A 14064-nucleotide genomic window follows, 5' to 3' on the forward strand; every position below is an offset into this window, starting at 1 on the left:
TTTTTTTAATTGCTTTTATTTTTTTTTATTTTTTATTTTTTGCAGCACTCAAAAGAAGCCAACTTTACGCAGTCTTGGAGATGTAAGGGAAAGCATGCAGCGCCTAAGAAAAAAAAGAAAGAGCTGTCTGCAAACATAGAAAGAAAGCGACGCGGTCCATTCAGAAAGTAGAAAAAGTAAAAGTGCCGAGAGAAATAGAGGAGGGGAGAGACGGTCAAACATTTGCAGCGCAGTCAGCACGAAGCACGAATATTTGCAGCAGGAAAGATGGGCAGCGGTGGCGTGGCATGTGCAGTTTTGCAGCGTTTGACTGTCGCATACATTTCTTATCTATTGTCTTTTAAACGACACAAAGAGTGGAAGGTGACACTGTGTTCATGGAAGGCTTCTGTTTTCACATGAAGTCAAACTTTGTTGTATTCATAGCTGCTTTGCCTTCATGCTTAAGAGGTACTTCTGCAAGATGTAAACAAAAAATTTTATAGGTGGAAAAAAGAAAAGAAAGAAAAAAGAAATGGCATGAATAGATTATCAGAGAGAGATAAAAGGTATCTTAGAGTGGTTATTTTTTTTTTTTTTTTTTTTCATTTAGCAATGAGACTTGCTCAGTAAGTAGTCATTTAATTACCAGACCACATCTTCAGGGCCACATCATCATCGATAACTGATATAGTAAAGACTCTGATATAGCAAAGATTTTTGTCAGTCCCAGTGACTTTAATACAAGAGAGTTCTACTGTAGGTTAAATTTTTGCTTTTTTTTTTATCTTTTGGCCATTCCATCTGACACAAACTTGGGCTTGAAAATGCGCTGTTTTTGTTGTTTTTATGAAGGGTACACTCGTGTGACATTGCAGGCAGTTGCCTAGTGTTTCTGGGAGTACTTATTTATTTTTAATAAGTTAACTGTATTTTATACTGACTAATTCACTTTGAGCTGTTGACGATGCAGCAAATCATTAATTACAAAGCACCATGGCATCAAGAGAAACCTTCAAAATAACTCAGTGCTCTGGCTGGTAGCTTTAGTTTAAACATCTCTCTTTTTTCTTTCTCGTGACATGTGCTGATAACATGGTAGAATAAAGCAGATATGCATTCTCAAAGGAGCCTTTTTAATACAGGCTGTATCCTGAGCTGAATTTGTTTTTTGTCTGCTCTTGTAGCCTGGTAACATTGCTTTTTACTGTGTTTTCAATGTGAACTTCCTTGCTCGACTTTTCATGTCCAGTCTAAAGGGTTTGGTTTGAATACACCATTGAGTACACTGATGTACTTTCTTCCACATTTTCCACGTTGCGTTGGTTCTCCTTCGGCACTGCATATGCTTCACGTGGCATGCCTGCAGACGTCCTCCAGATGATTGGACGGGCCGGCAGACCGCAGTATGATGACCACGGCGTGGCGGTGGTTTTGGTCCATGATCTCAAGAAGAAGTTTTACAACAAGTTCCTCTACGAGCCATTCCCTGTAGAGTCGAGGTATGGGTACCATCAAACTTCCATATCAGAGAAGCCTTATGATCTTTGAAAGTGTAGGGAGGCTTCTCACTCATGCAGTGAAATTTCCTCACTTTAACACTTTTAGCTCACCTTCATCTGATGCCGGCAAGATTTCTTTTATTTTGTATGTGGGTATGCATTGTGTGTCTGTTGCCTACGAATTGAAAAATAGGGCAAGGATCTTATCGAGGTGAAGTTTAGTCATGAGCAGAGATTATTTAAAGAGCGACGGAAGAGGCTTCAGAAGCCAGCGAAACTATACAATTCTAATGTGCGAAGCCTCATGTCATTTTGCACTGGTATTTAAAACTGAAACGTGGTCGCTAAATAAATCTATGTTGACATTAGGCTTCTTTGCAACGCAGAGTGACACGTAAGGATCCCGATGGTGATGTCATCTACAGAAACAGTTCATTTCCAGATCATAAACATTTTCTCTGGGGAAGAAAACCAATGCCACAGAAGCTAAGTGTCACTAAGCGTTGTTTGGCGGTATCAGAGGGAAGGGTTTGGGTGAAAGCAATTGAAATTTGAATCTTTATTGATAATGATGCCATCATCTAGTTTCTCCTGATTGCTTTGGTGCTAAGAGGAGAAGCCTGTCATTACCTTGACTAGTCAAGGCTACTTAAGCGACATTTCACTTGGCCGGTTCTTCAGGGTAAACAAGGGAACCGTAGGCTTTCTAAATCGTCAAATGATCTTTTTTTTTACAATTGTTCCCGGACCCAGGGCTCATTCTACAATGATTGCATCATTTGTTGTTGGCCGCACATTTGTGATAAATACCTGTGAATTGCAGCCTGCTTGATGTCCTGCCTGATCATGTGAATGCTGAGGTTGTGGCTGGAACCATCAAGTCGACGCAAGATTGCCTAGACTACATGACGTGGACGTACTTCTATCGAAGACTCCTCCAGAATCCGACGTGAGTACTTTCAATTTAATCGCGAAACATCTCGTAGGTGCAATGCTTTTTCATCACCACCACTTCGGGTCGTTTAGTGAAAAATCTCTGGAATCGTAGTTTCTAATAAAAATGTACAGTCGAACCTTGATATATATCGAACACGGATATATCGAATTATTGATTATATCGAACACTTTCTATATCACGCGGAAAATCGCATGCATTTTTAATTTTTTATTTCGAATGGCGTCGGTTGCCAAATGGATAAATCGAACTCCGCCACCCCAAACCATGTGCACTCTGTTGACAGGAGGCGAGCTTTCCCTCAACGCCCTCGAAGATAGCGGCGGCGCGATGGGCGTTCCCGACTGCTGCGCACGATCGCTGCATACATCGGTCGCGCCGAGGGCGCCATTTGAACGTAGCGGCGTGTGCACACGGCGGCTTGTCCGGGCTGGGTGGCTAGCCTGATTTAGTTTGTCAACGACTAACCGCGTCTCGGCGCCGCCACTTGTGCTGCACCAGTCGTTGTTATCGTGTGTGGCCTAGGCAGCCTAGGTGGCCTAGGCCTGTCACGGCGTGGTCGGTGTTGTGATGGCTGCAAACGCGAAGAAGCGGGCGACCCTGACATTTGCTGTGAAAAGAAACCTGGAGCCAGTTGGAGCGCTTTCTCAGTGCTGAGCCACACAGCATGTGCATTGATGACTTCATTGGCGGTGATGACAGCACCGGAACAGTGGCGGAGTTGACAGATGTAGAGATTGCGGCGGAAGTTACTGCTGAGCGGCCAAACGAAGACGCTGCCGAGGTTGATCCCGTAAGCGCTGCCCCGCTCCCGACTGTAACTGAGGCTGTAGCTGCTTTGGACCTTGTACGCCACTACTGCGGCGCAATAGAAGGCGCTGGACTATCGCTTGTGGACCGTTTAGACTACGTTGAGGACGCCATGGTTAAGCACGCGGTTGCCAATTTGAAGCAAGCTACGCTGCTACAGTACTTTAAGCCAAAGGAATAAATACTTTGTTTGAAACTTCAAGTGAGTATTTATTGCGCCACTGTGTCACGATTGGTTCATTGATTGATTTGTACTAGTTTTTGACGCATTTTCTACGTGATTTTGTATATCGAATTCCGGCTATATCGAACTATTTTGCAATCACCGCGCTGTTCGATATATCGAGGTTCGACTAACTGTTAATGAAGAAATGAGGGTGTACATAACAGGCAATAATTTCTTCATATTTTCACTGTTGAAACCAATTCTAAATTTTTATGCTTGCAGGTACTATGGCCTTGAGAGCGTCGAGCCCAAAAAAATGAACGTTTTTCTGTCAAGCCTTGTGAATAAAGCTTTGCGCACGTTGCAAGACTCCTACTGTCTAGAAGTAGATACGGTGAGTGGCTCTTCTTTTTTTCAGTGAATCCTACGTTTAAATCAGTTGTATGTGTTATTATTTGCAGTGCAATCATATTGTGAAAACATCTCGTATGAATGTGATGTTCATTAAAAATTTTGAAGTGTAGAAAAGATTGGTGTTCAATACATGCATCAGGAAATTGGGGCTGGATTTGCTTTATCTGGAGACTAGGAAACAGCTAAATGCGGAATGTAAGTGCATTGCAGAGGATACTGAAATTCTAAATATGTGAAAAATTTGTGCTGCATGTATGGCCATGCATTAAGCCGCATGCACATTGTTACGAGGGCAAACCCTTTACTCGGTCAGTTTGTGCCAGGCGTGCAAAGTAAGCTCCTGGTAGCATCCAGCCAACCTAACTTCTCCTTCTTTTCCAAATCAACCCTCTGCCTTTCCACTAGCTTGTCTTTGCTCCTCCATGACATTTTCCTCCTGTGCAGCTGAAGCCTACTGGGCGAGTTATGAGTGGCATGGCTTTACATGAGCAACATGCGATAGTGGGAATGGCAACCAGTTGCAGTGGGAAATGCAGTCGGCCATGTGACGTCGCTAACTCTGGCCACAACTGCGTAAGGGCCATCATAGTTCGCGAGTACCTTTTAGTTCAAGCTGTGGCGCCTGACTGGGCACCGTAGCTAGACCATATTGCCCAGAGCGTTGATAACATGTCAGCGGAGACCATTATAGTGGTCTTTGAAGTGCCCTTGTGAAGTTTTGGATTGCAGGCGGGCAACCCAATGTGCTTCTTCAAATAATGAGGTATGCAAGTCAGAGCAGCACCATTTTCCACACTATGTACTGCCGTGTGGGGAAGCCAGTGTTCGGTACAACGCTGGCCACGTGGTGAAGCTGACATAGCTGAATTAAGGTTTCAAAGTTTTCACGAGACTTACTTCGCTTGCCTTGTTTCCGAAGGTGTTGCAATAAACAATTGTGCCTTAACCGTAATGAAAAGGTGTACTTATAGTCCACCGGTAACGTGATTAGGCCTCTTCACCTAGGCAGTGGCCAGTTACAAAACACCACCCACTGTGGCTTTGCTGCAAAGCAGGTTAGGCCTAGCGACATTCAGCAAGCGATGTGGGGCCAGTACACAGGTGAGGAGAATGTCGGTGTAGAAAGCTCGTTCTCAATGTTGGTTCATCACAGTTTTACTTATTGATTGCCAGTAACCTTGTTCATTTCAGTTTTTTGTTTATTGAGTTATCGATATATAGAACTATTCTGTTGAATCCCTTTGATTCCATTATATCAGGGGTCGACTATTGTAGTGTTCTGACACATTTCTTTACTGTTCTATTTTTTTTTTTTCAATTTCGCCTATTTGCAGGACGATCGCACTTTGATTTCAACAGCCCTGGGAAAGATTTCGTCATTCTACTACATGAGCCATGAGAGCATCCGGCTCCTGTACGACCAGCTCTGTGTGGACTCGTCCATCGAGAAGATACTCTCCGTCCTCACCCAAGTGAAGGAGTACTCAGAGTTGCCTGTGCGTCACAATGAAGACCTCATCAATGGGTGAGCTGATGCTTTGGTTTTAATGTGAGTGCCGACAATGCGCAGTATGTGCACTCGGGCACATGATAAATAAATAATAATAATAATAATATTATTTAAGATCAACACTGATTACGCAGTACTCCTGATGCTGCAGGGTGCTAGCAAAAAGCCTGCGATGGCTTGACAAAGGCTCTAGCACCCCGCTTACACAGCAATACAGCAGTGGACAAAAAATGCAACAAAACAAGGGAAAGCCATTATAAACATGACTTAAAAAATAGTACATGGTTTTCACTACCAAGCCAAGTTAGCCAAGCCAAGCTAAGCCATGACAAAAAAAAAAAAGAAACCAAGCTTGTGCGTCTTAGTGCGTGTTATGACGTTGCTAATGGGAGTTTTGATGCTGACCAGCCCGTTAGTGCCTGAAAAGCCAGTATCTGCCGCAATAGAAGGAAATGCGGGCAGAACAGCGAGTGGCAGATAGCCAGTGTAGTGTGGGCAAGCCATCGTGTGATGCTGTGTGCAGCCCATCCAGTTAAGCGCATGGTGTGGTGGAATGTTTGTTCTGTGAATGTAGTTTACTGCATTCTTAAAATCGGTGGGAGTTTAATAGAAAAACGGAATGCCGAAAGCATGAAAGCAAACGAATGCTTGCAAGAATGAGCTGAACCATAAAAAAAAAAGTGAGAAGGATCCATTCACAAGCATTTACTAACCCCTGGTCGAACAGAATTTTCATCTACAGGGTAGTTGCTGGGAACAGCATCATAGAAAGCATAATCAATAAATATATAAGTAAAGTGGTTTTATTGAAAGGCAAGGGAAAAAGAACTTTGTGCAAAGAGCAAGGTATGCAGGGTGCTATGCACTTTCACAAAATGCTAGAGCTGTAGCTAGCAATCATTTGCCATCTTTAACCGCCACTAGTACCTAGCTCCCTAGGTTCAGTAGGCAATGGTATATCTCAGGTAATGTTGTCACTGGCCAATTGTGGAAAATGCGGGATGAAAAGGTTTGGTTTGGTTTGTGGGGTTTAACGTCCCAAAGCGACTCGGGCTATGAGAGACGCCGTAGTGGAGGACTCCGGAAATTTCGACCATCTGGGGTTCTTTAACGTACACTGACATCGCACAGCACACGGGCGCCTTGCTTTTCGCTTGCATCGAAAAGTGGCCACCGAGGCCAGGATTCGATCCCGCATTTTTGGGAACAGTAGTCGAGCGCCGTAAAAGCACTGCGCCACCGCGGCGGGGCTCGGGATGAAAAGGGAATCAGTCAGATATTTTGCATGAGACAGTCGAAGAGAGAAACTGGTGGAGTGCTTGAAGAGTTGATTTAGAAATATAGTCGAACCCGGATATAGTATCGGACTCGAAGGGGATCGCGAAATAGTTCGATATATCGATACATAATTTGATATAGAGAAACGGCTTGAGGCGCTGCTTGCAATCGTGAGAAATGATACCATATTTGTCGCGTAATCAACCCACTCGCATAATGAACCAACCCTCCACTTTTGCCACCAAGAATTTAAAAAAAAACAAAACAAACATGTTGGTTGGTGGCGCATCCCACCGTTTCGGCTGCCGCATCCACTGCTAATTTATTGGCAGCACGCCAAGATGCTGCGCAGCGATAACATCACAGCATGTCTATCTTTTGACTATACTTTTGATGCTAGCTGCTGCAGTGGTAGGGAGCAAACTTGGCAGAGTGCCCTTGATGGCTATATTGCATTAGCCTAGTTCGATTTATTACGGGTCTCTTGAGGCGGGCGGAGTCCACTGCCACAAAATCATTGGAAAGCGCGATAGCTGCAAATGCCGTTTGGAGTGAACAATGCTAAAAGCCAGTGTCATGATTGTAGCTGACTGTGGGCTTTCGCTGATTCATAGATGCAAGGATGGACGAATCTCGCAAAAAAAAATTCTGCTTTTTAACGTCTGCAGCTCACTGTGCTGCACGTTCAGCACGATAACACAAGACGCGCATCGCACGTTACCAGCTGCACACAGAAGGTTCACAACACACGCTGGAGAAAGCATCTGACGTTCTGTCTGCCACGGGCTGAGCTAGCTTGTCGGCGCATGCGTTGTGCGTGCTGCTGTGAACGAAGACCTGGAAAGAGAGAGGAAGGGCAAATAGAGAAAGATCGGCAGAAGAATGGGCACACCCTTGCACTTCGCTCTATAGCATTTCCCCTCTCCCGAACACCATGGCTGCATGGCTGCGTCTGCTTTGTACCGGCCGTTGCCAAACTAGTTCTCTCGTTCCTTCATGCACATAGCTTGCAAACGTCACGTGCTGGCGCGCGGCAGACGATCACCCGCAGATGCGCGTGCCTTTGGGGAAAGGATCTGGCGCTGCTCTAGACCAGCCGTCGCCAAACGGTTCTCTCTCATTCTGCGCGTGGCTTTAAAATGTCGTGCGGCAAAAGGCCAAGGGTGATGTTATCGCCTTTGGGGGAGGCGCACCACCTTTCAGTACGTGGTGCGGAGTTCGATATATATCGAACGACCGGTGAAATAGGAATTCGATAATTTTACATGGGATTTTCAAGGGGATATTCTGTGAGTTCGACATAAGCGAAATTCGAATTATCCGATTTCTATATATCTGGGGTAAACTGTACCTTGCATCAGTTGTCATGGAAACAATTAACGGTGTGCATGAAGTATACAAGGGAGTGTATGTGCTGGAAGATGGCTCAGTGTACGTTCTGGTGTCATCCTGCAGAGATTTGGCTAAGATGTGCCCCTTACCAGTGGACTCGAGCACTCTGGACAGCCCACACACCAAGGCACACCTGCTGTTCCAAGCGCACTTCTCAAGACTGCAACTGCCGTGCTCGGACTACCTGACTGACCTGAAGTCGGTCCTCGACCAGGCCATTCGTATCCTGCAGGTGCGTATCTTGTGGTCTGTGCCCATTGCCACAAGTAGTTATAGCCATAGCTGAGGTGCGCACTTGAGCAGAAAAAAATTCTGTTGCTAGCTGGGCTGATAACTGCCATAGCTTTATCGAGGTGGCTCTTATGGGTGAACAAATTAACCTCTACAGTATAAATACATAGATCGCAATAACTCAAACTCTCATAATTTGTGCTCTTGGTTCATTCAAACAACTTGCAAAATTTTTGGTTGGCCAGATATACTTGCAACACATTTTAAAGCTGCTTGCTTAATTTTTATTGCAGTTTTACCTAAGAGAGACATTCAGGACAGCTTTGTTGTCCTCTGTGAAGATTTCTTTTTCTTTCTGGCCCTGTTGACATTTTACTTTCAGCAGGAAAGATTATCTTCGAAAATCCCTCCCCCCCCCCCCCCTTCCCTCCCACTCTCCCCCAGGCAACTTCTTCGTGTTCTTACTGAAAAGGACAATTTGCCATATCACTTTCAAGCAAATGGCAATGTAACAACATGGCCTCTTGGGTTCGTGCCAAGAAATTGAGGCTGATGCATGCATGTTACTTGCGAGATCAGCTGGTGATGTTGGCACCTGTGTCTTTTTTTTTTTGTATTTCCTACCCTATAAATGCTCCAATTTCTGTGAGCATGAGTTTTTTCGTGATTAGAACCATTGTTTGCTAGAAGACACACGACAGCTTCTGTTTGTCCTCAGTTTTCCTTTAATTCAGACTTTATGTTAAGATCCAATGTTTGTGGTGCACGAAAGAGTAGTAGCCAAGGTTGGATATGTCAGGCTGCCAAGGTCTGGAGATGACGAGTCAGCTGAAGAAACTTTAGCATACTTTGGCACAGCAAGCAATCATATGAGACACTCTTTCTCAAGCCTGAATTTCATGGTGCATCTTTGCCTGCGCAAGCTTTGACGATTATGCAACGCTGGAATCGAGATGATTGGACGGCCCACTCGCCTCCTAGCTTTATTTTCTTATCTTTAGAGCCCACTGTGACAGCGGCCGTGTGTCAGTTAGCCAAGCCCAGCAGCATGCTGCTTGAGACTGATTAGAGTGCCACTGAGAGTGCCATTGGTTTTTCTTTGTAGGGGCCATCTAGGCGTATCGTATCATATCGTATCGAATGGAATGAAATGGAATGGAACGGAATTAATCAGTTTAGTCATTCGACTTTCAAATAAGTCAGTGTTTTTTTCCCACTGCCATGAAGTCTAAATCAGCGTGGTTGTACTCTATTGGAAAACGAGAGAATTACTTTCGAGAGGTGTCTTTCGAGAATCACAAAACCAGTTAGGCAACTGCTGGTTGAATAAATGTATCAATGCATTTCACCCGTATTTTAGGCTGTGCTTATGTTTATAGCTATGCTTGCATAGAGGAAAGGTTCCAAATGCTATTTGTATACATAGGTATCAATGAAGCGAATCATATTCAGTTTTGGATTATATTAATGTGTAGTTCTTATATCTCAGACAAAAATTTCTAATGGCTCAAAGGTTCAATTAATGAGATCCTACTTACTGTAAATAGAAAAATAAAAACAAACCACGCACAAATGTTTCACCACCTTAGCTAGGAATCCAAGTTCTGCCTCAAAGGTTCAATTAATGAGATCCTACTTACTGTAAACAGAAAAATAAAAACAAACTTAGGCACAAGTGTGTTACCACCTTAGCTAGGAATCCAAGTTCCGCCTTTGTGTTCAGGGTCGCAGTTTCTAATGCGTCCGAGTGTAGACAGACTTGCCTAACCGGTGTTTTGCATCACCAAGCTTCGCTTTATTTGTCGCGAGTCTCTGACTGCCTTTTTGCGCGTGTGCAATGCAGGCTATCATCGACATTGTCGGCAACCAGGGCTGGCTGATCCCAGCACTGTCCGGTGTCGTGCTGCTCCAGATGATCATCCAGGCCCGCTGGCACACTGACAACACGCTGCTCACCCTGCCGCATGTCGACAATTCCGTGCTGGAGTGCTTCACGTGAGTCTCCTGTGGCATCATTCAAAGCATCATGTGCACTTTTACATGGAAGCAAATCAGTAAAATTTCTATATAACATCTATAAATAACGTTTTATAGACATTTAAATGTCTTTAAAAGTGCAAATGATATTAACTGAAGGGTTGGCAAGGAAAGCACTGTATCCTGTCAACATCTGCATTTGTATGTTTTACATGAACTTGTCTGCTAACAAGTGCAGCCACAAATGCTTGTTTGTTGAGGATTGAGTGAACGTAGTGCATAATTGTGTGCTCATTAAGTGAAGAATCAAGTGGTGTGTATTCCTGGTCTACTGTAGTGGAGTAGCTTTTTATGATTATGGGCCATGCCTTGTGTCATTCAAATTCCATATGAGACATACTGTTCTATACACTTATCTAAACACTCATACTGTTCTGTGAGTTCTAAATATACTTTTCTCATACTATACTCATACTGTTCTAAACACCAAAGGTCTTGTTTCTGCTGCCTCTTCAGCATGGAGGAGGATGAGCAGTGAGCTCTTTTTTGCTGTTTGTGTTGTGTGCCAGCCTTGCATGGGCGAAGTATTACTACACTTTCATGAGCAGCAGGATTTCTTTCATGTCTACACAACTTATAGGCATACTTATAAGTTCTCGGAGTTCACACTTACCGTTTCACTGTCTACCAGGTCAGCCTCTGTGAACTCCTTGCCAGAGGCTGTGCACCTGAGACAGAGATCACCGGAGGTCCTGGAGAAAGCTTTGCAGGGAAGACTGATGGAACGAGAACTGCAACAGGTTGGCCTCATTATGGTGGTTTGTAAGCACACTGTGGGCTGCCATCCATCGAATGCAAAGCACAACAGAGGCAATGATGGGACTTGGGCCACCCATTTGCATTCTTTTCTTGGTTTGCTTAGCAAGTCATGCCCAGCCCTGCATCAAATGTTTCATGCGGCCACAGTCGTGGGGAAATGCTTGATAGTTTGGTAGATGTCGGTGGGGTCTTTAGTCAAGCTGCATATGTTTTTATCCAGACAGTGGCCATTTGTACAACTGGAAGCAATATGAAAGGGAACACAGGAGCGCGTGGCTCTCACGCTTTCAAATGCGCTGTCACTGACAGGTGATAAGAATCAGTGGTAAAGACACATCCAATGTAAACTTGGTCGGCTGCTGTTTTCGAGCGTACCCTTGGTGCCATCCATTCTCATATTGTGTTGGTGGCAGCACTTTGCAAAGCGCGGAGGCCACATGCTCCCGTGTTCCCGTTCGTATTACTTCTAGCTGTACTTTGGAAATTTTTATTGGTGCACGATTTCTGTGCACTTGGAGTCCGATTTTGGGGGACAGTGTTAAAGTTTGGCTGATAAATTGCCTAATTTGTTGCTTCCTAACTTTTCTATTTGTTTGTAAATACAGTCGAACCCGGATATATCGAACCCAGTTATAGGGGAAAATCCTGCCTCCCAATTGGACACCAGGAAGCATCGTCTGCTGCACAAAAGAGCGTCGTCCGCTATTTTGCTTCGCTGCCGCGTTTCTCCGCTATGATGTCTGGTTGAAAATGGAAGTTTTGAACTGCTCATGCCTAAGGTAAAAACGAAAGCAAGGCCTCGGACGCACAAGGAGCCATCAGACCCACCAGCCCCGGCGACGATTAGCCCACCAAGCTAGTGCGGTGCATGTACAGAAGGATCGATAACATGTGTTGCGCTGGTGCCCATTGCGGCGCCGAAGAGTGTACGCGTAGACACCTCACTCCTTTCCGCAGCCAAAACGTTGGTAATTCATCTCCGCGTGCTAGGTCAGTGATGGCTTTCTGCGATGTTCGCTACCTGCCGCAAGCAATCTTTGTAGTGGGGGCATTGAAGAAGGGCTGGGAAACATGACGTCGTTCACCATGCTAAGCCTCCCAGCTGCAAACAAGCTGCTCAAGCGTGTGCTACAGCTGCTGAAAACTTCAAGCGAGTGATGGAAAAGAAGATGGGGAAAATAAATTGATTGTGATTATGTGCCTGAAGGCTTCCAGCATAAGATTCACAGAAATTTAAGCTTCAATTTACAATGAGTAAACTCTGAGCTTGTTTTGGCTTGTTTTGAAACTTATTTCCTTGTTTTCTTAAAACGGGATTTTTGACTACTGCATGTAGTGTTGCCCACGATGTATCCAGATGTAGCAATCACACATGAGCAATTATTGTTTTAAAGCTGATGAATTGTTCTCTGTAATAAGATATAAATAACTTAAGATTTCCTCTTACAAATTTATTTAAACTACATATAAGGATTGTGCATTGAAAATTTTCACACTTTAGTAGGTGTATTTGATGAGTCAAGAGCTTTTATGCCAGGGAAGCAAAAATTAAAAGGAATGGTATAATTGTGCTCCCTGGCTCTTGTAGAACACATAGAAATCAAATTTTTATTAATATTTTAATGAAGTAATTAAAAACCTGGGCAGAATGAATAGTCATAAATTAATGAATATTTCAAAATTAGCACGTGAGAGGTAAGAATAATTGACTGCATATTTGTGTTCAGCACACAAAAACACATTTGGTGTGCTGTTTGATGTGCTGGTGTGCTGAATCATTCTTTTTTATGACATGAAGAAATCGTTAACGTTAGGACTTGTGGGCCATTGCTTGTTTCTCCCCTTTGCTTCTGCGCAGGTGATGGACACGCTTGCAAAACTTCCCAGCCAGAGCGTCAAGGTGTACATCGAAGGGCTGAGCTCTACTACCCTGAAAGAGTGGACTCAGGTCAAGCTGGAACCTCTGCGTACGTAGCCAGCCATGGCATTGCTAAATTTTTTGCCAGTTGAGCTGCACAGTTGCTCAAGCTTTTGTGGAGCGCTTGGTGCAAAGAGTCAGCTGCAGCTGCCAACAATTTTAAGCAGCGGGAGCGTGCAATACTCTTTGTATGAGGGAAAGAGCACCTTTATTTTTACTGTTTGTAGTGGTGATGGGTGAGCAGTTGTTTTTTAGGGGCACAGTCTCTGGCATGGTTTTTTGGGTGGGGAGTCTTAACACCATAGGGTGGACCGGCTGGAATTAGACAATGTAAGCTCTTTTGCATTTTGGTCATGAACGTGCAGCTTCAGCAGAGAATACAGCTGCCATTGGCTCACAGCAAAGGTAAGCTGTTCAGGACAGGGATCTGCATGTTTATAGCTAGCAGTGCTAGGCAATTTTTTCTATATTTATTCCCCTTGATAGTTGCAATTTTGCGTTCTGTTGTCTGGTTTGCTTAATAGTGTGGTCAGCATTGGCAATTGCCTTGATAGCCCAGAGCATTCACAAAACTGCTTTGTACCAGGTCTCCTCCTTGAAAGGGAGCGCGTCATAATTGGAGCTTAATTGGTACCTTCTGTGAAAGGAAAGAATCAGAAACACGGAGAGTATTGGCCAAACCGCTTTGCGTCTTTCCTTGACATTGAGGCCACTCTATTTGGCTGGCGGAGAAGCTTGCTGTCCTTAAGAAGGGATTTTGAACAAATATGGCTAGCGCAGCAAGGATGTCTTCTGACTATGGAATATGTCTTGGGCATGTGGTTTCAGTTGACCGTATGGGTCTCTTATGCAAAAGTATACAAAAGAAAGAAACTACCTAACTCTTATACAAAAGAAAGAAACTAACCCAACTTCGCGTGCTGATATAGGTGTGTAATAAATTGTGCATGGTAGCTGCTGCTTGTTGCATTATTTACTGATTGACTCTGGAAGGTCAGTCTGGGTTTGTATCGGCTATTTTCAATATTGCTTCCATTGGTTGCCTCTGTGCTTGCGCTGCTAGCATGCTATTCCTGAGCCACTCTGTTATGCACAGGTAGTGAAAAGTGGGGA

General features: G+C 44.2%; 1 protein-coding gene across 2 annotated transcripts in view; it reads left to right on the forward strand.

Moving 5' to 3' along the window:
- The window catches only part of LOC146207479 (activating signal cointegrator 1 complex subunit 3-like), a 66798-nt gene that overhangs the window by 47202 nt on the left and 5532 nt on the right, over window positions 1-14064 (forward strand). For both annotated transcript variants that reach the window (XM_084587695.1, XM_084587684.1), the window contains 8 exons: window positions 1349-1481; window positions 2305-2430; window positions 3695-3806; window positions 5161-5351; window positions 8070-8238; window positions 10081-10232; window positions 10906-11014; window positions 12892-13000. In XM_084587695.1, the coding sequence (XP_084443821.1) occupies window positions 1349-1481; window positions 2305-2430; window positions 3695-3806; window positions 5161-5351; window positions 8070-8238; window positions 10081-10232; window positions 10906-11014; window positions 12892-13000 (1101 nt within the window). The remainder of the gene's footprint in view (window positions 1-1348; window positions 1482-2304; window positions 2431-3694; window positions 3807-5160; window positions 5352-8069; window positions 8239-10080; window positions 10233-10905; window positions 11015-12891; window positions 13001-14064) is intronic.

Source organism: Amblyomma maculatum, chromosome 1 (genome assembly GCF_055883805.1).
Source record: "Amblyomma maculatum isolate TAMU_Amacu chromosome 1, ASM5588380v1, whole genome shotgun sequence".
Lineage (NCBI taxonomy): Eukaryota > Metazoa > Arthropoda > Arachnida > Ixodida > Ixodidae > Amblyomma > Amblyomma maculatum.